The sequence below is a fragment of the Columba livia genome, chromosome 12, assembly GCF_036013475.1.
Source record: "Columba livia isolate bColLiv1 breed racing homer chromosome 12, bColLiv1.pat.W.v2, whole genome shotgun sequence".
In the NCBI taxonomy this organism is placed as follows: Eukaryota; Metazoa; Chordata; class Aves; order Columbiformes; family Columbidae; genus Columba; species Columba livia.
The window spans coordinates 10,566,769-10,592,406 of NC_088613.1; the positions used below are offsets into that span (position 1 = coordinate 10,566,769).

The 25,638-nt window shown below is 39.0% G+C and overlaps 2 protein-coding genes across 9 annotated transcripts in view; both read right to left on the reverse strand.

Moving 5' to 3' along the window:
- The window catches only part of MTMR1 (myotubularin related protein 1), a 36,410-nt gene extending 29,898 nt beyond the window's left edge, over nucleotides 1-6,512 (reverse strand). For 3 of the 5 annotated variants that reach the window (XM_065077841.1, XM_065077839.1, XM_065077838.1), the window contains exons 1-3: nucleotides 6,270-6,512; nucleotides 3,395-3,500; nucleotides 865-888 (exon numbers count right to left, since the gene is read on the reverse strand). In XM_065077841.1, the coding sequence (XP_064933913.1) occupies nucleotides 865-888; nucleotides 3,395-3,500; nucleotides 6,270-6,397 (258 nt within the window). In that variant the 5' untranslated portion in view covers nucleotides 6,398-6,512. The remainder of the gene's footprint in view (nucleotides 1-864; nucleotides 889-3,394; nucleotides 3,501-6,269) is intronic. The other 2 variants (XM_065077842.1, XM_065077840.1) reach the window with 1 other exon arrangement.
- A 180-nt stretch (nucleotides 6,513-6,692) lies between these two features.
- Nucleotides 6,693-25,638, reverse strand: part of MTM1 (myotubularin 1) — a 40,459-nt gene continuing 21,513 nt past the window's right edge. For 2 of the 4 annotated variants that reach the window (XM_005512241.3, XM_065077844.1), the window contains exons 8-16: nucleotides 23,500-23,583; nucleotides 22,104-22,253; nucleotides 20,175-20,363; nucleotides 15,822-16,007; nucleotides 14,585-14,791; nucleotides 13,734-13,826; nucleotides 12,802-12,915; nucleotides 12,271-12,447; nucleotides 6,693-9,845 (exon numbers count right to left, since the gene is read on the reverse strand). In XM_005512241.3, coding sequence (XP_005512298.1) covers nucleotides 9,681-9,845; nucleotides 12,271-12,447; nucleotides 12,802-12,915; nucleotides 13,734-13,826; nucleotides 14,585-14,791; nucleotides 15,822-16,007; nucleotides 20,175-20,363; nucleotides 22,104-22,253; nucleotides 23,500-23,583 — 1,365 coding nt within the window. In that variant the 3' untranslated portion in view covers nucleotides 6,693-9,680. Of the gene's footprint in view, nucleotides 9,849-12,270; nucleotides 12,448-12,801; nucleotides 12,916-13,733; nucleotides 13,827-14,584; nucleotides 14,792-15,821; nucleotides 16,008-20,174; nucleotides 20,364-22,103; nucleotides 22,254-23,499; nucleotides 23,584-25,638 lie in introns of all 4 variants that reach the window. The other 2 variants (XM_005512240.3, XM_065077843.1) reach the window with 1 other exon arrangement.

A 25,638-nucleotide genomic window follows, 5' to 3' on the forward strand; every position in this document is an offset into this window, starting at 1 on the left:
AATCCATTTTCATTACTCAACCCGGAACTATTATTTCTATTAAAAAAAAAATCAACTTGTGAATTTGTATGATTGGATTAAACACATCATTTTCAAATGTAAACAACGGATGAGAAAAAGAAATCATTCAGGCTTCATCTCTTGGTTTGAGACTGAACAAGAGGTCTTTGTTCGAATAAAACTGTTGGGCACATTTCACGAACAATGTCACAACACTATCCAGATCATTTCTCACTCCATAAATGTTACTACGAGAGAGGGACAAGAAAACAAGGCATGCTCTTTTTATATCTCCAATGAACAACGGGTAAGACGTAGTCTCAAAATTATTATTAAAAAGATGCAGGTCATTGCATTAGTGTTCAACTTCAAACCTAACTTTCAATCCTACGACAGGGTGGCAACAATTAATGTAAAATGTACAAAGGCAAGCATGAATTGCTATCATATTTAAACAGGATAGACAAAGACGTGATGCTTTTACCACGAATATTCTTTAGCATAGATAACACGTTAGAGCTGCTAATACAGTACTCTGTAGTCCAAAGCATGTAAGCCTCAGTTGCAAGCATACATTTTGTCAAAATTAATGCAATAAAACTGAAGTTAGTATTGCACATTTGTAACATAATTTTAAAATACTGCTCTCTTACACGTTGACTTTTATTGCTCACGAAAACATTGGAACATATATAAAGCATTTCTATGGCAAAGAAGCTGTTGCACTGCATAGCAAAATGGTCTGACTGGTTCATAAAAACCATTAATGAAGTAAAAAAGAACACTTGACACACCGAGATCTCACACAGCACAAAAGACAAACAGGTAGGAGGCCGTTGGACTGCTAGCCAAAGGTAATCTTACCCGTATAACAGGCCTCCTGTACACCTGTTAGTTAAAATATAAAATGTTATCCAACAAAACACACAGATTTGATTTGTTAAAGATATTATATCTTACGTCATCAGATTTTTCAGAAGAACTCGACTTCCAAACATTTTAATTATAGCCAGATTGTGAAAGAACAAAACTATGCAGATCTAGTAGCAATCATTTGCAGAGTTGTTTTGGTCTAAAAACAATCTTGCCACTTCATTTTAGTGATGTGACAAATGCCAAGGTCTTTTGAAACATTCATTCCTAATCACCCTTTTATCCAGTTACAATGTGCTATTGTGAAAAGAGAAGAAAGAGCCTGGTAATCCTTCTAGGTGGAAGACAACAAGCCTGCAATAACAGCATAACCACCATATCTTTTTAGATTCCAATGGAAAAACAACTCATTTCTGAAGGTGTCTGTATTCGGCTAATATAATCTAAGAAATTTTCAGGAGGCAGAGAGTATGTCAAAGACACAGCTGAGTTCAGAGTGAGATCACGTCGCTGTCGGGTTTAGCGAGCGGGAGCTTGCTCAGTGCTCCACCATTCATCTGCAGCTCCTTTGCTTCCCTTTGGTTCCACCCTCAACTAAATTACGTTCTGGTAAATTACACCAAGTAACATGAGTAACACCATTAGATACAGGAATGTATATATTCACCTGTTTTTGCAAACATATTGATTGAAACATAAAAACAAAAAAAAAAAAAGCATGAGAGAAATTAAAACCCAGAGAGTTCCTGGTAAATGCAGCAGAAAGCAACAGAGCTGCCTGACCAGTTCCAGAAGCAAACACAAACCACTGGCCCTACCTGAACTTTCTGAGTTGTTGTAAGACAGTCTCTAATTGCAGCAATTCAAGGTAACCAAAGGTAATGAAGGCCCAGAAAACTGATCAGCATGCATCAGAAGAGAGATGTCTCAAAGGAAAACTGACTTATAAATGGGCATTATCTTTTTATATGTGAATTCCATAGTAGTAATGAATAAACGCAGCCTCTCAGTGGTCCTGAACGTGACTAAGGATATTCTAGAATAAAAACTTCCATTATGTTATACACAAACATGGGTTTTCAAAACACAGAAATGCACTGGTGCCAAAAAGAATTTATACACAAAATTCTAAATTCTGCCAGGCATATTTATTTGTTTTCCTTTCATTTTTAAGAAACAGAGAATGATGTAGAATTTTAAATGGGCCTTAAAAGACTTATTTCTGTTAAATAATACCCAAGATAAGTTCGGTATAGAGAAGGAGGTTATTTAGAATTAAAAAGTGTTCTTTATTCCAGAGGAATGCATTCTACCTCAGAGATAAACTGAACACCAAGCTTACAAGCTTGGATTTCACTAAAATTAAGTCCTTGATCTACAGGGCAAATAGAACATGGACAGCTGTAATGCAAGGCTTCCCACAATGTTTTATCAAAGATGTTAGCCTTGACCTGCAGTAAGCATTTGCAATTCTCCTGCCATAGTGTGGAAGAGCAACACTTTTTTATGAGTATAAGCTGCTGCCTGTGCCAATAGTGTGGAACTCGGGAACTCCGTGAGGTGAATTTTTAAGCAGAGTACGGTCAAAAACATTCTGTGGATTCATCTTCAGACCTGGGCTGAACCTGATCTGCTGTCACAAAGTCTAAAATATGCTGTTTCTTTTTAATCACAGAGCATATTAGAAAATAATCTAAAATCTAGTTAGAACCAAAAAAAGACAAAATTTCATGTAGTCATTTTGCATGAAGACCATTAAACTGTTTCAAATCTAGGAAGAAAAACAGATCTAGAGAGCAGCTGCCCGTGTTCCTTAAAGGGACTTGAAACCCAGGGGACTTTAGTCAGTTTGTAAGGGAAGGAACCTGCTCCACTCTTGATAGTTCATTGGCTGGCTGCATATAGGAAACGGCAAATAAGCATGAAAGAATAGGGGTATAAAAGCATATTGGAACCCACTAGGTAAACCAATGTGCAATCACTACTTTAGTAACAAAAATGTTGCTGAGAGGGAATGAAAAAGGTGATTGTTTTATATCAAATTCTCTATCTCTGGTGAAACCCCATGAAAAATGACAGTCATTTATGTTCTTTGCATGGCAACAAAGACATACACATCTATTTTCTGTGAAATCTGGGGAGCTCAATTTTTGTACTCTGAATGACACACACTAGAAAAAATTCCAACATGTAACTATTAATCTGCTTTACAATTTTTTTTAATGTGGTAATATAAAGAAAAGACAACTCACTTCTGGCATTTTATTCAAAACATTGACTTTTCATTTTTCTTTCACCTCTCAAATTTCATTCACTAGACTTCAATGTCACTATTCCAAACACAGAGGAAAACACAAAGCAGATTCAAAAGACTCCTACGCATGATGAGATATTTCCAGTTCTGAAACATTCAGCTATCACTTAAGTACTTACCCCCTGCTAATCAAGGTAGCAAGGACTTCCCTGATCATTCACTCTTTTATCATCTTAAACAAATCAATGCATTTTTCAAGGCACTTACCCTGTAGTCTCTGGACACACCTTCTGATGGGACAGACCCTGAAATCTGACTAGAAATGGTTGCAGCTATCAGCTGTTTACACCATTCCACGTGGGATCCAGTCGGGCTACAAAACCAGAACATTTCAAATTATTTAGCAGTGATTCACAATGTACATTGAGAACAGCAGAGCAACTGAGCACATCCAGAAAACAAGACCATAAACGATCAGTAACATGAAAATCAGCTTGCTTTGTGGGCAGAAGACAACTATTTCATTGATCAAATTAGGGAAAATAATTTTACTAGATCTTATCAGAGATGTAGAGCTATCAGTAGGTTAAAAGCCAGTTAGGGCCCTAGGGCCCTTTTTTTCCTGAAAGCAGCCATGGAATGAGTTTGGTCAAGTAACAGAAAACTCCTTACACTTTCCTTATTATTATTTCCTGATTATTCAGTAAATCCTCAAAATTAAATTACTCTATGCTAGTATTTAAATTTAAACTACACTAGTATTGTATTTTATATTGATATTAAATGTAGAAAGTACATGTTTTCTAAACGGTAACTTAGCTGATTTTTTTTTCCTATTCATAAAATAATCTCTGAGTTATCTTCAGGATGGTCCTTCCCATGCCACAGCTAGGAATTCTGCAGGGTAAGGTGTTCATAGGAACCCTAAAAACAAGCATCTGAACAGCAGAACCGCACTAAATCCCAGATGATGCGTTTTCACCTGAACTAGTGCTGCTCACAAATAACACAGTATTGGGAGTGAGAAGCAATGACCGGCTTTGAGGTGCCTCAAAACACACCAGAATCTGAGGAAAAACAGGGAATGCCAGAGGGAACTGTTCCCTGGGCGCCTCAGCTGATGTCTTAGATAAATGCCATTTCTTCAAACAATTTAGTTGGGCTGTTCTACAGATTCAATGCTTATTCAGAAGCCAAACACAGAAAGAAAATGTTAATTCATTTTTTAATATTCATTCATAAACTAGCTTTAGATTCTGTGTGTATTCCGTGACACCGAAGTGACTAACTGCATACGCATACCTTGTACCAACCAGTGCACCACAACTGGACATTAAGAGGGTGGGATAACGGCATAAGATGACCAATTGCTACTTAACTAGAGGTCTTTTCTTACATTAAGACTGCTAGGATAAGTAGATATAAGGTGAAGCTGCATGCAACAACTTCACACCTGAAATGAAAGCTCTTTCAGAACTTCTCCAATAAATTTTAGTAGCTTTCTCCCCACCTTCAAAATTCTACACAGCACTACATAGCAAAACGTTGGTTTGCAACTAAAGCACATCTGTTATATTTCTGCTTAAATAATGAGGATAACCCTCAGGTTAGTGCAGACGTTGAGTCCAGATTCACTCAAACTTGTCACGTAAGTTGTGCAAAGGAGCGCATGAGCTAAACCCCACAGTAATGCCCTTCTGATCTCGTATATTTCTCCTTCTCTCACATCTCTTAATTTCTAGTGCATCCCTTTGCCTATGTTTTTGGTTTTCTGTTCTTTTTGTTTTGTTTTGTTTTGTTTTGTTTTTTTTCAGAATAAGCATTTACTTGTTAATTAAGAAAATGATTTATTTTTCTATGGTTTATCTTCACCGGGAATCACATCAACAAAGTTAAGAGCAGCAGGAAAACGCATGTGAAAACAGGTCCACCTCCTGCAGGCAGTGTCTCAGGTTGTATCAGCGGACCACAGGACACTGATCATGTCGATGTGACTTATCACCACCAGCCAAGCGGGACACATCCCAGTACACGCCTTTTCATTCAGTCTCATCTGAGGCCACGCACATTAGCGTAGCCTGGTACAACAGACGTTATAACTGACAAACAGACAATATAAGTCCTCCAGAGTAGAACAAGACCAGGTAAAGAGAGATGAAAACTAAGATAAGAAAGTGCACTAAGATGTAAGTTTCGGTGACAGCAGGGGGGCATTTGATTTCCACTTGCGCTAGAATGGTGCAAAACTCCACGTTTCTCCTAACAGAAAAGAGAACACGGGGATGGGAACCTGGCACTGATCTTTAAAAAGTCTTTTTTAAGGTGTTGGGGTTTTGTTTGTTTGTTTGTTTGTTTTCACCTGGGTGAGATTTAAGTTAGTTCGTATTCATTGTTTAAGGCTTTTCAAAACCAACCCTGAAGGCTGCCTGCAGCTGGAAACTTGTAAAGGAAGGAATCGCTCTGCCAGCACCTGCTGAACTCGGTGTGGTGACACCTGGCCCCGGTGACACCGCGGTGACACCCCCGGTGACGCCCGCTAACCTGCGGCCAGCCCAGCACCTGCCACCAGACAGGAAGGCACCGCACACACCTGGAGACGAACTGACACCGGGGGGACACTGCACTGCTTGGGGACTGTGACACCTCTGAGGATGAAACACGCACTTGCATGAAAAAAATAAATAGGGAATAAAGATTTAAGATCTGAGAACGGCCTCAGCGGAGTTTGCAAAGATCAGAAACTATGGACTGCCTCCCACGCAAAGAAAAACCCGGCCAAAATCCTGCCGGCAGCCTCAGCTTGCGCACAGAGGGTGACGTGAATGACGAGAAGCACACAACCGCGGGCAGGAAACTTTGACAACGGGCAGTTCCCCGGCCGGGGACAATCTCCGCGGTGACACAAAAGCAGAGCCCGGCTCGCAGTCCCCGGGGCTGGCCGGGCTCCGCGCCTCCCGCCGGCCGCACCGCTTCCGTTCCCCAGCCGGTTTCGGGGCACCGGGCGGGGAGGCCGCCCCAGGCCGGGTTCCGCGCTCCGCGGGTCGCCCGCCGCCGCCTCCCGGCCCCGCGGGCAGCGCAGGCCGCGGCGCCCGCCCCGAGCGCGGGAAGCGCGGCCCCATCTCCCGCCGCGGGCTCCGCTCACCTGTCCAGCGTCTCGGTGCTGGCCTGCCGCGACCCTGCCCCCACCGCCGCGGCGCCCCCCGCCCGCACGGCTCGCCGGCCCACGCCGCCGCCCTCCACCGCCGGGCCGGCCGCCGCCGCCCGCTCCATGTTTCCGGCCGCCGGGATGGCGGACTCCCGCCCCTCCGCGGCGTCTCCCCGGCCGGGCCCGGGCCCCGGCAACGGCCGAGAGCTGTCACCTGGCGGCGGGGCTTACCCACAGGCCTCCGCGCCGCTGGGAGGGCGGGCAGCGGCCCCGCGCGGCGGGGGAAGGCCCGGCCGCCACCGCCCCGCGCTGAGGGGACAGCGGCCGCGGGGCCTCAGACACCCCCGCACCCCCGGCCCTGGGCAGCCCCGCTACTGGAGAGACCGACCGGCCGCGAAAACGGCTGCCAGAGGCACAGAGTTTAAAACCGACATATTTATTTATTATTTTCCCCCTTCACATAAATACACGGCAGACGGATGTTAAGCTCTCCCTCCCCCGCCCCAAAGTCGCTTGGCAAATGACGCCCTGCTCCATTCTGCGTTACCCAAGGAGCGGGGCCGAAGCTGTGCTAACCCGAGAGCGCTGGTCAGCTACAAAAAGCTGCTCTCTCAAGCATGACACTGAATGCTCACTGCGAGACAAAAAACTGAACTCAAGGCAGAGTTTAAGAACACGTCAAAAGGAGGTAGAACACACATCGGCTCTAAGGTATACCCATAAGAGTGATGCTGGGGTGGATAAGGCATTCAAGAAATAAACTTTCTAAATAAGTAACTGAAGCCCAGCACAAAAACTAGGTTATCTTCTGGGGTCCGTGGAAGAAAGAATACAGAAAGGAAAAAACCACAATAGCGTAAATGGTGGATATTTTGAATGGGAGATGGGGTGCTTAGAGCTGTTGGTGTTCAGATCCCAGCCCTGCTGTTCCACCCCTCCCGAAAAAGGCACTCGGCACCTGGGACTCCGCCACCTCAAAAGCTTCCCCAGGCTGGATCTTGGCCGTGACAGGTACAAGAGGTCACAGACCATGGTGACCAGGGCAGCTGCTGCACCTGCCCAGAGCACAGGAGGCATCACCACAGTGAAGGCGAAAGGAGAAACGTTTTGTTAACATTGATCAGTTTGTATGCTTACCCGCACAACAGTTTTAAAGTGGTATTTTCCAGAAATCACTGGATTAAGAACAGCTCTACGTTTGCCTAATATTGCCATGTAAAAACAGAATTAAAACAAGTATCTTATCTGTTAACTTGAAAAAAAATCCAAGCCCACACAGAGCTACGTTAGAGAGCTTCAAAGACTGAAATCCGACTGAACCAGTAATACGAAGAATGGTATATATGTAATGAAGTGCAAAAAGGTCCTTCTCATTCTATTACACTTTCCCAAATGCAATAGGTTACCACGTAGTGTTTACACAGTAAAAAAACTACTACAATTTCTGAACTTCTCTACACTGCTCAGAGATGTCACCAACATGTTCAACTCAAATACAGAAACTTTAAATACTCTAATAAAAATAGCTTTTTTAATAAACCACAAGTAAGTAGAAGGCAAATAAACCAGAGTGTGCATAGCTGTCAAAAAATAAAGTATATAATGAGAATCAAGTATCCTTCTTCATTTATCTGATGTAATGCATCTTATTTACCTTAGCAAGTCAAGATTTTGGGACAATGTTGTTATTTTGGAAACATACACTGAACAACATTGACGGGAAAATGAAATTTAGAGGACAAAAATAAGTAATAAAAATCATGTGTATTTAGAACATATATACCATAGGCTCTGAGCTTCCCTGGAAAAAATAGTGCAATTCAGTGTATATACTGAATTAAATCAAGAGGCGGTACACTTTTATTCCTTCAAAAAAAATACTGTTCTCAAAATATGTCCTCTAAAATTTGACTTTATGGAACTATAGCTTTAAATTTAGTTTTCATATGCAAAATATTTACACTTTATAAACTTGCAGAATTTCTAATAAACTATATTATATATACGTACACAAAACTTAATTTATATATAATCCTATTATATCTTGCAGCTCAAAACTCATCACATGTACAATAATTTACAATGACAGAAGCCTTAAGCATGAAAACATCTCCTTTAAAATAATATTACAGCCCTCTACGGATTCTGAATTGCAGTATCTCCTGGATTGCCCAAATATCATTGAACTTCTGAGAAAATGCAAAATTTTAATTAAATAGCAAGTAGCAAGGTTTGTGCTGTCCTAAGAAGTGCTTGCAACTATTTAAAAAACACCTGAAAGGATCAAATTGAAGGTTTACAAGAAGCCTCTGAAATGAAGGCTTGAAACTAGAATTCATTGTACGGTTCACTCCAAGTGCACACACTATATGCAAATCTTGTATACTGAAGTCCCTTAAATACTTACAATAAATTTGTTGAACAAAAGTTAAATTAAACAGTAAGCTATAAATGTACAAGTTTTCAATAGTATTCGTAACTGAAAATTTTGGCCTACTTTGGTATAAAAGCTCCTTTAAATAGGCACATTAACTTTTAGAAGACAAACACAAGCTTTAATACTATGGCTACTGCTGGATATTTAAGCAATGTCTCTGAGAGTTTGGTTTTAATTATATAAATCTTCTTTAGAACCATTTTATTCTGTATTAATCCAAAGAACCAATACTGCCAACAGCGATAATTTGTCATATACTTTAGTGCTAGACAGTTAGTCAAAACAGGACTTCTCAGAATCCAGTACAATTCTCATTTGTTTAAAAAAAATCCATTTACAAAAAAAAAAATCTTTTCTTTTGATACCTACTGAGCAATTTGAATTTTTAATTAGAAACATATTTGTGAAATCCCTTCCATATTTGTATTTCAAAAAAGTAAAATTTGTAATTCTTATGTAACCAGAAAATTTCACCACTTCTCTCTGAAATCTTACAATAGAATTTATTTTTATCTCATGAACTCCCATAAATATATTCCTAGCAGGAATACACACATACCTGATTTTACACAACGTGAATATTCCCGTTGCCATTCATGTGTTTATTCAAGACATGTAAGACTGAGCATGAATTTGCTTACAGGAACATGTCCTAGAATGTAATAAATTAAAGCATTCCTATGAAAACAATAAATCAATTTCATTTCAATTGTACCACACTTTGCAAAATACCTCTTAGAGCCCTCCATAACTAGAAGTTGACTAATAATGTTCCCAGTCCACAGGTTCTGAAAGGCACGTAATTGAAGAGTTGGTTTTGCTTCTTTTGAAGTCCTCCTCAGATGAAGAAAACCTAAAATAATTTGTGTTAGGACAGTCTAATGTAAGGCATTAAAATATTTGTCTTTATGCTATAGATCTATGTTAAGCACCGCTTGCTGTCACAGCATAGAATGAAGCCAACATTTTCTTCAAAAATGTGTTTGTACGTGGGACATCATTTGTGAGGGAGATGCTGATGAGGCTGATGAATTTGATATCTTAGAATTATTTGTGATCTGTAGCTCTTCAAGTCTCCTCATGTAATCATCACGTAGTGCAAGGAGCTCCATGTAACGCTGCTCCACCGGATTTGGCTGCTAGAAAGAGATCTATATTAGTCTTATCACGTCAGTCCAACTACTTTACACAGTTAGGCTGCTATATTTGTGTTTTCCTGGCATTACTCAGTATTTGTAGTTTCCAACATACGTAACAAGTTGTAGCTACACAGAAATATTTACTTCCATAATGCAAGAGCCTTCTGCCCTCCACTTGTTCTCATCCAAGGAAAATCTTCATACAAAACAGTTCTTCTTACCTCAATAAAATCAGCCAGCACTCCCTGAAGCATAAGGAATTTATTTTCTTATTGTCTAATATTGTGTGGAATATAGGTGTGAATACTTTGTCCGAAGCTTTTATCTTACTGATTTATTAAAAGGTTTTAGACTTCAGAGGTCAGATGTCTCATCTTCCCTAAAAACAGTGTATAGCCAGGCTGACTATTCTAGCCACACCATTCAGATTAAGATGAAACACATGCCTTCCCTTCAGATTAAATAACTTCCCTTAGTGATTAAATTTACTTCAGTTTTTAATAGTAAATTTGTAATTCTGTGTAAATAAACAAGTGAAATAAATGCAAAATGTTACTAGCAAATTCTGTAAGTAAACTTGAATGCGTTTAAAATCAACTGCCCTGGCTTTTCACAGAAAGAACATCTTAACTGCTTCCATTTTAAGCTTAGCTTCCTTTTTCAGATAGAGTAATAAAACAAACAGAAAAAGAGTATTACAAGTATCCAATGCAGATACAGAACCTAAAGTTCCCTTCAGCTGTATATACCTGTCAAAAAGTTGCTGCTGCTTCACAGTTAACTGCCTGTAATTAAAAGCTACTAGCACAGTTTCAGGAACAAATATCAACTGGTGAGGCATTTAAAACCAGCTGAACCAGCACTCTTACGTGCACCACCCACTACACACCCCAGATGAGGACGGTTATGAATGTTGAAGCAGCTGTGGAAGTTTGATCAATGACTGAGTGTAGTTACTAAGATGTAGGGTTACTAAGATGTAGTTACTAAGTGTAGGGTTAATGATGTTGCTAGTGACAGGCCAGACTCTTCACTAGACTGAAGTCTGATGTGGAACATGCTTCTGAGTAATGGCACTCAGAAAGGTCATCAAAAAACTGGTTCGGGCCATACGTATGTCCGCTGTTCAGCTGCTAAAGTCAAGATGAAGCTTAATTTCATGCGTAGCAAAAAAAAAAAAAAAGTTGCTTTTTTTAAATAGAAAAATGGTGAAAATGAGGGACCAGTAGCAGCAGCATAGAAGATTATCACATCGGTTTGTATTTCTAATAAGAACTCCTACCAAAAACCTTTCCTGAATAATGGCAAAGTGCATTTTAAGTAGATTTACAGCTAATTTGCATGCCCTGTAATGCTTTCTAAAATAAATCTTTGGATTCACCTTTTGCAAAATGCCATAATCTTTCACAGCAAGCAACAAAAACTCAAACTAGAACGTCAAGTAAAAACTGGCAACATACTTGTAAGAAAATATAGCAAATTGTCTGGTTTCAGCCTCTATGGTATTGTAAATGATACAGGAGATCAGCTGTGGAAAAGGAAGCGCATTGCTTGAAGATGCCCAATTCATTCCAGGGGCTGGATTGTGAAAACTGCTTCTGTCAAAGAAATGGCACCTCTGCCTTTCTCTATTCAAAACTCCACGGCTTGGTAAGAAGGACAAATAAGTCTCTGCACACTATCTTTACATGCCACATTGCTGAGATTTCTAGCAAGATTGTAAGAAGCACTGAGGTTCCATATATTAAACATTAAAAGCACAGAACTAAACTATGTGTAATTTGATAAAAGCTTTCCTGGGTTTTCAATCTGATCCCCATGTATAATTTTCAATCACAGCTTTCATCCAGTGGTCACACAGTGTAAACAACGTTGGGTCATCAAAGTTATATTAAAAAAATTCTTACCATAAACCATCAATACAGAGAGCAGTTTTGAAAGAGAAAAGACCAAATAGGTCATTTTAATTTGTAAAAGACTTAATACACTCTCTAAGAAAAAGGAGAAAGACTGAGCAAATGCAACTAAGGGTATTTGTGATGCTAATGTCTTAACTCTTCGGGGATCACTAAGCCCTGTTTCTAAGCATTGTCATGCACCCTTTAGTAGCATCAAGGCCCCTTAAAAAATGCTTCCCCCACGCTGTATACAAGAAGAGAGGCTAGAAAGAGCTTGAGGATGACTTGATGCTAAGCAGGGAAATAAGCTCAGAGTGCTGAGAAGAGATGAGACAAAAAAAAAAAAGAGAACGAAAAAAAAAAAGAAACCAAAATTTTCCTTTTTACCTTTTTTTTTCCATCTTCACAAATATCATATTAAAAACCTGAAGAGATTACAGGTACTATTCTACAAGTCAGTTACGACACAAAATCCTATTTCTGAAGTCTAAAAGCATTTTGTACAGTATAGAGAATTTACTTACTTGTTGCCGAATTCTTGGGTTCCACCTGATGTAGTAATTGACCCAGAGCTCTAAATGGCGCATGCTGGCTACTGGATAGAGTGCTCGATTTAGCTCTTTAGTATAAAAAGGATTGGTGTATTTAGACTTTTCACTGTTTATCAAAGACCACAAAGACAATGTTTTCTCAGTCACTTTCTAAAATGAAATTGAAATAAGAACAGTAAATATTTGCACAAAATCAGGAAATCCATCAGAGAAGCTAAGGTTGCATTCTACTAGCAATATACTTCTGATTTTCTTGGAAGCATAATAAGTTAATGCATTAGTAATATTCTAAAACCAGTGCTTGACAAGTATTTTAATGACTGCATAGTCTTTAAGCTACAAAACCCAAGGAATTCACTATACAACTATTTTATAATGAGAATAAAGTCAGTTCAAAACCACTGTCATACAAGGAATATAAACAAATACAATACAACCATAACTTCCTGTAATCATCTGTAGTCAAGACAGCAATACAATCAACCCAACAGTGATTTGACTAACCTCTTTTTCTCTAAGAAACTCACTGTTGTACAAGAATGTACCAAACCGGCAGCTGTACAAGTGATCCAGGATTGTAATCAAGAACTGTTCATTGAATTCAAAGGCCGTAGGAAACTAACAACAGAAAAGACAAATTTGTTCTTTACATCATAAAAGCAGGGAGGGACGAACATACCCTGGTTAAGAGTCTAAAGGCAGCATTTAGAAGCCTGAATACACCTACAAATTATTTTTAAGCTAATACTTTCATATACTTTACAGCAGAGTAAGTGTTCAGATGATGACGTGCTCAGCTTTCTCAAACTAGTCACTGAACTCTTCTCAAACTATTCTAACTGCCTTTAGTTTATAAAGACAAGAATAAGATACAGAATGGTTACAGTTACATTTTTGCTAGCAAGACAGAATTAAGTATCCGTCATGTACTTTTTATAGTGCAGCACCACACAGAAAAATAAGGGTTTAGCCCCTAATCCTTGGCCCTAAACACGCTAAGTTTGCTGCTTTGTTTCATACTTATTGAAAATACAGCATTTAAATCACAGCACTCAACAGTTCCCAAGCTTCCTTTTTTTTCAGGCTTTGACAAAAATCACGGGACAGCTTCACAGAAATGGTGAAATGACCCTATTAAGATGGATGCAATTGTGCAAATGCATTCTGCTGGGTCACCTCTCTCACTCTGTTTCTGAGAAGCTCATACCCGAGACACACTTGCCCTGCATGCTCAGCCAACATCACATCAAACAACATAACTCCAGCTTGTGCAGCACTGTCAGAAACAGGGCAGATAGATGGTATGGTTTAAATAAATACAGTGTCAGAGCAGAAGTGGAAGCTGTCCTCCTCAAAGACTTTTTCTTTTTTAAATCTAGTTTTTTAAATTCAGAATCACTTTACAACATTAGCTTCAGAAGAATGATATATCATACCTGTTTAGACATCTGCCACACACAGTCAATAAACTGTAGAAAGATGGGCGATCTGTCTGCATCAGCATGATTTTTATCACCATGGCCTATTCTCTGAAATGAAGCAATACAGCCTCCTGTTAACCAAAACTGTCTCTTTTATGGCCAATAGACATTGTTTCTTATTTTGCACTAGAATACTAATGCTTCTGTAATAGCGCAACCTGTCCTTATGATTTAAAAATTAGTGATTAGCTGTCAAATTTAAGAGATGTTGCACTAAGACTCTGAAAACTTTCCTAACACAAACACCCTTGACTTTGCATTATACACAGCAGCATATTAAGGACTTGTGATAGACAATTTCTATCTCATCTTCTAAGCACCCAAAAGACAACTGAACAGAACTAGAGCCAGCATTACCAGTGACAGCCTCTTGAGAGATGTCATGACAAGTTTAGAACATGTGGGAAGCCACTTAAAAGACATTGGCTGGACTCATTCATCTGCCTCTCATGACATCCAAAATATTCCAAAGAGAGACTGGAGGAGGAGCCTCATGTCCCAGTCTTACTTGGTCTTCTTCTGAAAAGTTTGGGAAGACATAATTTTTCTGCCTTCTCACTTTCTTTGCTCAATAACAACAGTAACCTTAGTAACTATGTGTTTTTAAAAGGGTATAAAGGACAAAATGGGTTCTCAGAGAAAGAACAACAAAACACATATTGACCAAACAGGTCTGAAAACAAAAGCTCTAGTCAGATTTACCTGGAAATGTTTAAAAATCAGAATTCCAAAATAATCCTCAAACCCTGGAAGCTTTTTAGAATGTTAAGCCTGCACGGTCCTTGTGATTATCTTCTAATTCTTACCGATGCAAATTTGTGGCCAAAGCTTATCCATTCTTTTTGCACCAGAACTTCAAAGCCTTCAACGGTTCTGTAGTAGCTGTCGAGCATCAGCATGGCCAGCGACGTCAGCTGCGCCGTGCGGTCCCAGCCGTCGCTGCAGTGAACCACCACCGAGCTCCTTCCTGAGGACACCTTGTCTGCCACCTGAATAGCTCCGGTCAAGACAAGCTAGCAAAGAGGAACAGACACCAAACACAGGAGATTAGTCTTATCATTCTAACAAAAAGAAATTGACTTCCTTGTATCTACACAGTATCTGAATTGACACTGTTCCTACTAAAAGACCTGAAAAGCACGGTGTGGTTAATCGGAAAAGTATTTTCTAGGAGATCAAGTAAATTTCTTGTATAAAAATAGAGAAACAGATTGGTTCCCTAATCCCTTAGTAAGATCTAATTCATCTCCCAGCAAATTCTTAAAAAATGGGGTAGAGAACAGTAACCTGGATAAATCGAAGAATGTAAGCTTCTTTTTTAAAGAAAGAGAGGATTTACCACAGGATATACTCTCTAAAAATTCTGTATTTCATTTGGCTCCTTTCTTTGAACTAAACTGCTGAAATATCTCAGTTGTTGAAAAAAGGAACTTGTATCATTCTAATATGCTTATTTTGCAAATATTAACTTCAAATGAAAATTTATTAAGCAGAATCTCATTATATAATACTCTAAATACTTTTGCACAGCTGTACTTGAGGCAAAAGGTTCAAAGGTCAACTAGTAAGAACACTAGTGAATTTCTATTTTAAATGTTTTATTTGTGCTGCAAGATGAAAATTACAAAATTTACAAATAAAATTTACAAAACCATCATTTACAATACAGTCACATACATACTGATAAGTTATTACCAATCCTTCACAAGGACAGTTATCTGTAGTTCTGTATTGCTAGGAACCAAAATAAACCAGTTCTCACACGTGTAAAGAAAATCAGACTAACAACACATTCCTCTATTAAAGACTGACTTTTGAATCTAGGCGGACAATAAATGCTGAATTTCACTTACTGTTGCTTAATAATGGTATCTCATAACAGACTAAGTCTAGCTGGCAGAAAACCAACACTCAATGATGGTGGTTTTGTAGTCCAGGTAGTTCCATGTGTTCCCTATCAGGACTATCTCAAAGTCTACCAAAGAAAGCAAATCTGATACAACAGATTTGGACAAATGGTTTTTTCAAAGAGCAAAAGGTTACCTTTATATGTTCTAACCAATGGGTTGATTCCAGACTTGACAACCAGTGTGATTCTTCTACATTAGGATAAACTATGTCCTTCAACTTCTTCAAAGATTCCCGCATGACATGAATATTATGGATGTCCAAGAAGAAAAGTTCTGCATTGGGATACGCATCTTCACTTTCATATCCTCCCCCTGTTGCCTACAAACAAGAGATCTAAAATTAACTTTAGTCATATACACATTGTTGCAGTACCTTTTCAGCAGAGCAAGGAGGGACTGAATTTAATTTATACTTTATTTTGTAGCTGGGCAATGTATAATTTCAGATGCTTGTTTCGAACATCAGTCTCAGATACAGGCTTTGGAGGGGCAAATGCTGGAGGGGAATACTCGGGGGCTTTCCTTTGTCCAAAAGGACAAAGTGTGTTAAGTAGGTAGCTCGTGGCCAGAAAGACATTCAAGTTGCTCCAGCTAGCCTAGCTCCTTTCAAAGCTTCAAGGGAGCAACCCTAAAAGGGAAAATTACTCATTTTAGATGAACACTAAAAGGTTGTTTGTACTGTTGGGCCTGGAGACCTTCAAATAGGATTGAACTAGCCAGGTAAGGGACAGCACCACGCCAGTCAGGACTCAGACTGCTTTGAGACTAAAAAGACGTGTACCTTTCTCATTACTTTTGAAATTCATGGTGAAACAGCTTTTCCTTGACCAACTGACATTACAATGTCAATATTTTTTCTCCATTTATGTTCAGTCTTCCCACCAAGAATTAAACAAACTCATGATTTTGAATACGAAAGAAATCAACTTACTTCCCAGACAAATTAGTAAGGTTAAATTCAAAGTATGTAAGAATAATTACTCATAACACACTAGATCACTGCTTCCAGGGAATAAAATTGGTCATCTCATCATTTCGGTACAGATTAGAAAGAAATTCAGTCAAAAGGGTTTGCCTGTTTCTTTATACCACTGATTCCAAAGAGAGCAAATCTCAGGTTTAGCAGTGCAAACTGGCTACTAAAAAAAAAAAAAAAAGGCCTGTGTTTAAATTGCCTGTTTTTTTACTACTAAAATTGAACTCCTATTGAAGTAGATAAAAATTACAAAATGTTTGGCCAAGTAAAATTAAATGTAAGAGTACGATTAAGAACTAGCTATGTTTCGTTTAAGAATTAAGTTCAAGAATCTAAGATTCTGTCTCAAGTAGTAAACTAGCGATAACATTAGAGAAGTTACTTTAAAGTGACTTTTCTAACACTAAATTTTATTGCTGAAGGCTAAACGTATTTAGATCATTAAGAAATTACAGAGCCACATAAGTAGAAAGTCTATGCTACTGCTGCTCTCTCAAAACATTTAATCCCCACCACAGCAGAGGATGTGCCTGGTCACAAAAGGAAGCAGAAAAACCACACATATTTTAGGACACAGTACCACTGATGAGGTTTCCCAAAGACAGCTGCAAAATCACAGCATTTCCTGCAGACAGCAAAAACATGCCACGCCATGAATTGCGATAAATAAACCATAGAATGTCCCAAGTTGGAAGGGATGCCTCCATAGGCCATTACAGCCACCACCTACATTTCAGACTCCAACTTGAAGTACAGGACAGCCTTTCCCCACTAGTACCACCTACATGTCTGTACAGCAGCACAGCTTCCCTATTCTATGCTCTGTCTCCTTCCTCGGATGTGAGGGTATTCTTAGAGCTGCCAAGCTCTGAAACTGAAAGAAATAACAACTGTGTTTTTTTCTTTCCTTTGAGTGTTATGAAGTCTTGGTGAGAAATGATTGTAATTTTAGTATCAGGCTGCTGCAACTCCTACTGACTGTGGTCTTGACCTACGTACAAACAACACAGGAATGCACAAATAGTGTAGCCCGAGATTTTGCTTATACTAATCTTAACAAGTTGTTCAAGAAAGTTTTTTTCAGTGCTGATCAACACTGGCCTGCACTCTGTACATCACTGTTCCTCAGACCCAGAAATGCACCTTACTGCTTTTACTGCTGTGATTGAGTATTTCATATTCAGGCATAGCAGGTGTTAATTAAAACACGTGTGAAATCACAGAATCACAGGATGTTGGCGATTGGAAGGGACCTCAAAAGATCATCCAGTCCAATCCCCCTGCTGGAACAGGAACGCCCAGATGAGGTTACACAGGAAGGAGACTCCACAACCCCCCTGGGCAGCCTGTTCCAGGCTCTGTCACCCTCACTGGGAAGAACTTTTTTCTCATATTTAAGTGGAACCTCTTGTGTTCCAGTTTGTACCAACTGCCCCTTGTCTTCTAATTGTTTGTCACCGAGAAGAGCCTGGCTCCATCCTTGTGACACTCGCCCTTTATATATTTATAAACATTAATGAGGTCACCCCTCAGTCTCCTCCAAGCTAAAGAGCCCCAGCTCCCTCAGCCTTTCCTCATAAGGGAGACACTCCACTCCATCATCTTCATGGCTCTGCGCTGGACCCTCTCCAGCAGTTCCCTGTCCTTCTGGAACTGAGAGGGCCAGAACTGGACACAATATTCCAGATGCGGTCTCACCAGGGCGGAGTAGAGCGAGAGGAGAACCTCTCTCAACCATTTTAAAAAGCTGAAAACTGTGTTTCATACTTCAGTAAGAATGATGTGTGTATAAAGTTTGGCCATAATACATCTTTGAAACAAATGGGCTAAAGGATTGAGTTTGTCCAAAAACTGGGGGAAAATTTAAGTTAATGTATGAATTGACATTCCTTCCACAAAGCAAACAGAAGGATTACATGTTTTGTTTACCCGTAAAAATTCAGTGTTCAAAAGATAATGCAATTTATAGAATAAAATGCAAGCAATTGAGACAGACCCTCAAAATACAAACCATCAGATTAAAACCTAGCCAAATAGCCCCTAGGATAGTGTCTCTGAAAGAATGTGTGCTATACAAAATAATTTTTTAAAAAGCCTCATTTCTCGCTTAATAAATACTCTCTATTAGAGAGAAGAAGGCTGTAAAGGTACAGATGTGTGCATTTAAATTGCACAGAGCAAAACACTAACATTATTGTCCCTCTCAAACTCTGAAACAACTTAACAGTTGTTACACATAAACCTCCTAGAGACAAACAAGTTTTATCATTTTGTATTCCTTTCAGCACAAACATTGAAGAGGACTCATTCCAGTAAATTAGTGTTCATTTTTGTGCCAAAACACTATTCAGAAGCTAGAATTCCTTCTCTGCAAGATAAGCACACTCATCGTTTCATTAAGATCTAAAATGCTCTTGAGCTCCTGTCTCATGCTCTTTGCTGAGAATGTAAGTACTGAAGAGTACGTTCACTTCATCTGCGCTTTAAGTTCAGAGGCCAAGGGGCTATTCCAGACACTGAGAGACTCAGGTTGGTACATACTAGTTTGAAGAAAGCATTAAACTTGTGTCCTTCACTGCTTCTCCTTAACCAGGGTTTTCATACAAACATGGAGCACACCCACATCTGCCATGCTCAGTGCCACGTACCACAGTGACACACTGGGACTGGCACTATCCAAGCACACCTGAAAAATCTGATTGTTACCAGAGTTGAGGGGGTGGCAGAGGGGAAATCAAGGCACAGGGACCCCTTTTCTTCTTGGAAGGTTGGACCAGATGATCTTTTGAGATCCCTTTCAACATGGACTGTTCTATGATCTGATCCCATTTAGGCTTTAATTGCAGATTAGCAAGGAAATGGCCAGTTTGTCAGATGGAAACACTACCTCAGTTACTGCACTTACCACCTACAGGCACCTAGGGAAGAACAGATATCTAGGTGTCCAAGATCATACCCATACTGCTCTTCAGAGTGCAACCCCCCGAATTAACTTATTAATCACTTTCTCTTTATTTGCTGGATGCCTGGATAGGTCTGAAGTGGTTCACATAATGGTTAGGAAAAAACAAAGAATGCCTATCAGTGGACTTGGCTTTATGCACACAGCCTTTCCAGGACAGAATTTTCCCAGAGGATACAAAGCAGAGCTGTAGCTTGCACAGAAGTGGCACATCATTCTAACAGAGGACATGCTCCACAGCTCAGCCCACATCTACCTCCCAGTGGAGAGTGTAGTCATATCTGATTTCAGTCCCACTCTAAATTTGTGCTTGACTGATAACAGACAGGGTAGAACACATCTGGAAATCCACATATGGTCCTAAAACCCTGCTTATGACCTACTTTAGGCACTCAAGTGCCTTCATGGCCTTAAGACTCAGTATTTGTTTTTGTAAATTTATCTACATTGATATTACTGCTGTTCTCAAAAACCTGCTCACAGAAAAATTCAAACTAAGTCTCCTCCCATTCTCCCTTCATAAATAAGACTATTAAGCATCTGTTTACCTTGTTTGCGACTGCGTTGACATTGGGCCTAGCATCATAGATGGTCAGTTTTGAGATTTGCCCGTTAGCCTCCCTGATGATATCAAGATATCTTTCATCATCTTTATTCCGCTTGCCACTCATTCCAACAAGGGGTTGACTGCAGCGCATAATAACAGCTTGAGTCTCTGGATGAATCCATGACAGAACCTAGTCACATGTCAAAAACACATTAGAAGAAACACATTATTAAAAATCGTAACTTACATCTCAACTGCTTCCACTTTAGTCTCATAAAATTTAGTAGTAATAATCTTTAAAAAGAGTTAATTATCTTACATACTTAACTCTCACTGAAATTATACTTACCTATATAATACAATATATTTTAGTATCTTCCTACAAGTCTTAGGTTGCACAAATAATTCTGAAAAGCAAACTGGACACAAACATTGCAATTCCTGCTGAAACTAAGAAACAATTCAGAAGAATGAATTCATTGTAGAAACAGTGACTAAGATGCTCCAATTCTACAAGAACAACTTTTTCCTTTTTTCGGATAAGGAAGGGAAATTGTACCGTTCTGCAGTACCCTGAATGCTTCCCATTCTCTTTAAAGTACATTTTGTTCCTCAGCCCTCTTTACAAAGAAGCGGCACTGGAGCAGAGTGCACACTGCCTTTGTTCCTCTTCTGAGCCAGAGGGGACTTGTCACAAACAAGAGATACAGAGCTGCCCAGGGAACAGAGTGCAGTGCAAGAGATTAAAGATAAGCATCCCGAGAAGGAGGCAAAAACTCCACCTTCATCATTGAAGAATATTAAGAAACAGTATTCTCACCCAGTCTGAAAGTTGTGGGTTACAGAGCAAAACAACACCAAAGTTTAAAAAAATAATCCTCAGGAAGTATTCACTCCTGAAACACAACCCTTAGTTGTGCATCTAGAAACAAGACCTGTCAGTGTGTGTGGGGGTAAGTATGATTAGTTATTTCCTGACAAGAACAAAATTACTATTAACAAGGAAATGACTGCACAGGCATACAAAAGCCCTGCCATGAATTTTGATATGACAGAGAAGATACTGCTGGGTTATAAGATTTATATGCACATGATATATTTAACATATATATCATACACATTACATATTATACATATACATGTGTGTATATAGACTACATCTATAATTATAGGCCTAGCCTGTCAGTAAAAACTTTATCTAATAAATATTTATCATATTGATTTTCACATCTGTTTGAAATTAACTGAGATTCAAGGCAGCTTTCTGATACTGGCTGAGAATCTAGCACATCTTCCAAGTTTGCCAAATCGAAATATTAGTTAAAACAGATTGTATTGTGATATAAATTAATATTTTCTATAGTGCTGTAAAGAGCTGATACGTAACAATTCTCTTACCTCAAAGAATTTTAGTTACAGAAATATACCCCAAAGTCAAAGTGATTTATCTTAAATGCTTCAGTCCAAATGAAAGGACTAAAAACCCCAAGTATTCATTACAGAGATTATGCATAAGGTCTTATTTTAGGACTGACCATTGGAACTATGCTTAAATGCCATGCAGTTTGCATACAGGAGGATAACAGTTGTGATCACTTTTTATGTGCATCCAACAATAGTCAAACTAGTACAGATGGCAGGCTAAGGCTCATACATCGTTAAGAAAAGGGAATCTGCAATGCTGGCAGTTGTTACCAGAAAAGTCAAGTTAAAACCAACAAAGTTGGAACGGGTGATGGTTGTGGGGGGGAAACGGAAACGTGGCTTGGCCAAGACACTAGTTCCAAGCAGCAATAGCCCCCAGCCAATCAAAACTGTTTTGCTATAACCATTTCCAGAAAAAGCAGCCTCTGTGTTCAGCAAAAAGTTGTTTGTATGCATACTTAAAACTAGCTACACAATATGGTAACTTTCATCGCATAATACTCACCGGGATTCTATTTCGGGACCTAAAGGCAGCAACTTTCTTGAGATCATCGTCTGTTGCATTATACGGCACTACTAAGAGCGATGGATATGTGTCACACAGTCCATAATGTTCATTAATAAAAGTTACTCGCCACCGTTCATTAGGCAGTCCCTAAAATGTAACACAAATTTTTTCAATCTGTTTTCGGCTGTACAAATAATTCTGCTATTGAATTTTACATGATATTATGGCCACATGGTGGCAACAACCTACCAATTTAATCTAACTACAGTACTGTTTCAAAACAATAGAAGAAAAAAAGATTGCAAGGCCATATAAAACAGCTCGTTGCTGATGTATTCGCAGCCTCAAACAAGTGCATAGCTATCTCATATATTCTTACACACACAATTCTATTTTTACAATGAGTTTCAAAGGAATGATTGAAAGTAGTATATGCATTGCTTTAACTGTGGGATTGAGGAAAGAAAATTGCCTTCTCTCCTCCCTCAAAGCTCTGCCTTTCCATTTTGCCTGCTGAAAAGAGACTATCGTGCTGAGAAGATGGGGGGTGAGAGGGGAAGCTCATCCCAACCTTTCTTCTCTGTAGCCAGTACTACCTTCAGGTTAAAAATAAGATTCAAAGTAGCTTTCTTATTGAGAAACAACAGCTTTTAGTTGTCGTCTGCTTAGTAAGGCATTTCATAAATAGCAGCAGGAAACTAAGAAAGACTGATAAGCCCTCTGCACATGCACAGCAAGGTTTGTGTAGGTGTTTCTATTTCGCCTTTTTTGGGTCTTAGGCCTCTAAACCTTTAACCAAAAAACCACAGAGGGGAAAAATAAAATCCGAGGAAGTCCCTATTGTTTGCCTTTTCTTTTTTTTTAAAAAAAAAGTCATATTTAAAGCAAAAATTAATTGTCTAAAACACATTTTAAAATTAAATATAACATCCTCTTTCATCGACATTCTTCCAAAATCACTTAAGAACAAGGCAGAATATTGACAGACATATAAGTATCTTCTACAAAGCAGCATTGTTTCTAGAGTGTTTTGTTTTGTTTTCCCCTTCACTTCAGGAAAAAGCAGACTAAATCAAATCTATATTTAGGGTGCTGTAGTTACCTATTTGGCACGCTGTCCCCACCCCTTGCTCACTTAAGAGCCGCACATTGTGAGAGGCATCAATAACTTCCTTCAAAGAGCAAAGTCTACCTTCCTGTGGCATTCTAATTTGTTTTTTTTAAGATTCCAGTGGATTTTTTCTGTACTTTTTTTCCCAAGTTCTGTTTGCATCTTCTCCCATTCTCAGCTCCCTCCACAAAAGAGCTGGTAAGAGAAATGCACAAACAATAGTTCTTCCGTGTAAGTTGTCAGATATGAAAGCACCAGGCAACCGTAACTTCAATAACTCACTTGTCTCCTGTATTCCGACATGGGATTGTACACCATCCATCCATTTTCAGAAAACTTTTCTTCATTTGCAAACGCAAAAAAAAGCTGTAGGATGTAAAAGCAGCTTATTATACTGAACTCTGACTGAAAGTGGTAAGTATGAGGGCTCATCACCAGTTACACTCTAATGCCCACCACAAAATAGGACTGACTTTTCCATGCCAGCCCATTCTTTCCATTTAAACTTCATTTTTACAAGACTGCAAAGCAAATAGCAAGAAGTATCAAACAATACAGACCTGCTAATGAAATAATGAAAACGTGAAAATAGTTTAAAAAGTGCCAAAATAATAAAAATTACAAAGCTTAAACTGTTGGATTTTTTTTTTTTTTTAAACTGTCAGGAGATTGAAATGTTTTAAAATAGTTTATATCAGTTTATTTCCCATATTTCACATCCTCACCAAATAAACTACTGTCTTCATAGCAAAATGTCTTTCATAGGTGATTACTACATAAAATATTACATGCTAAAAATTGAAAGTGTGGAAAGATTTTAATTGCTATTAATTGCCATTAGGAAGCAGCCTTCTTTCTGCAACCCCTCCTCGACTGATCCTTACTAACAGAAACCCAGTTTACTGTACAACTCCATCAAAATTAAAAAGTTACCACTGAAAATGAAACAAAATGTTAGTCAGTTACACTATCTACTTTTCTCTTGCTTTGTTGCTCACTCTCAAGACAGATTAATACAACATCCGCACCCAGGATCCTGACAACTTCCTCGTACCTTTTAGCTTGTTTTCCCATCTCCTTTCAACCAACTCCAAGAGGGCTGTATTACCTAACTGAATCCTTTTTTCCTTGGTTTGTTTTTACAGTTTAGGATGAAAGCAAAAGTAAAGTTTATTTTAAGGATCTCCTTCATTGAGAAAATTTATTTTGGTGGCTTATAAATTCTTCAGATGCCAACTAGAGCATGAAATTAAATTGTTTAAAAAATAAAGGCAGGAGAATGTGTCGTCCCAAGTGAGCTGAGCAAGAGCAGTGGCCAGAGCAGAAAGCATTCCAGAGCCCATCGTCGCTCACTTGTAACAAAGCTGAAAGTCTCACAGCTATTCAAAGAAGAGCTTGAATGCTAAACTGAACAACCCAAATCTACATCATTTTCACAGGTGTAGACCTGAACTAAGCAGAAATGCAGAAAACCTCGCAACCAAGAAAAAAAACAGAAGTGGTTCTAAGGTACCGTGGTTACGTGTACAGAGGTGGTGTGATGTGGAGGCTGCTCGAGACCTTAGGAGGGCAGATCCGAACCACTCAAGGCAATTCTGTTGAGCCTAATGTTACAATGGTTTAAACAGCAAACACCTCTAATCAAAACACAAAACTGAAACCCTCCAAAAGGAGGAGTTTTTTCCTCACGTATTTCAAATCAACAAGTATTTTAAAAGGACGTTACTGCTTCCACAAGCTACTTTATCCCACTAATTTTAGAAACTGAAATTTAAAATTAAATCAGTGTTTTAAAGTAAGTACTAAAAACTATTTTCCTTCTGCAAAGTTGAGTAAATTATAACAAAAGTTTATATACACACACTTTTATGAGGACATTGTGTACAGACTGTGCAGCTAATCTGGTTACCACTGAAAGTCTTGCTCATTGTACAAAAGAGATTAAAGATCTGAATCCCCCTCCCCATCACCCTCAAAGGCCTTTCACTTGAGATCAGAAATACCAAGTCCTGAACTATTTTGTGAAGGTGGCCTGAACTTTAGCCCGGGTTAAGTGCTAGAGTCTGAAATACAGCAATACCCCCACCATACCTTAGGCCCATCTCTCACAACAAAATATACAAAGCAATATATACAGCAGTTTCAAAGAGTAAAAATGCTTCCTTTGCCACTCCAACAATTGTAGCACAGTTCCATTCAACAATATACAGTTTAAAGTAATTTCTCAATTTAAGATTTTTGTACATTCACCTCCACTTAAGCAGCTCAGATGAAAGTAAAATTTGTTTCCCCCCACAATTTCAAGCATAACACAACAGAAGAGTCAGAGTAGAAGAATGTGCATTTAAAACACTCTGCATCCATTTAAACTCATTTCATACAGCTCTTTTTAATTTCAAACTACAGTTTAACTTCAGTGTA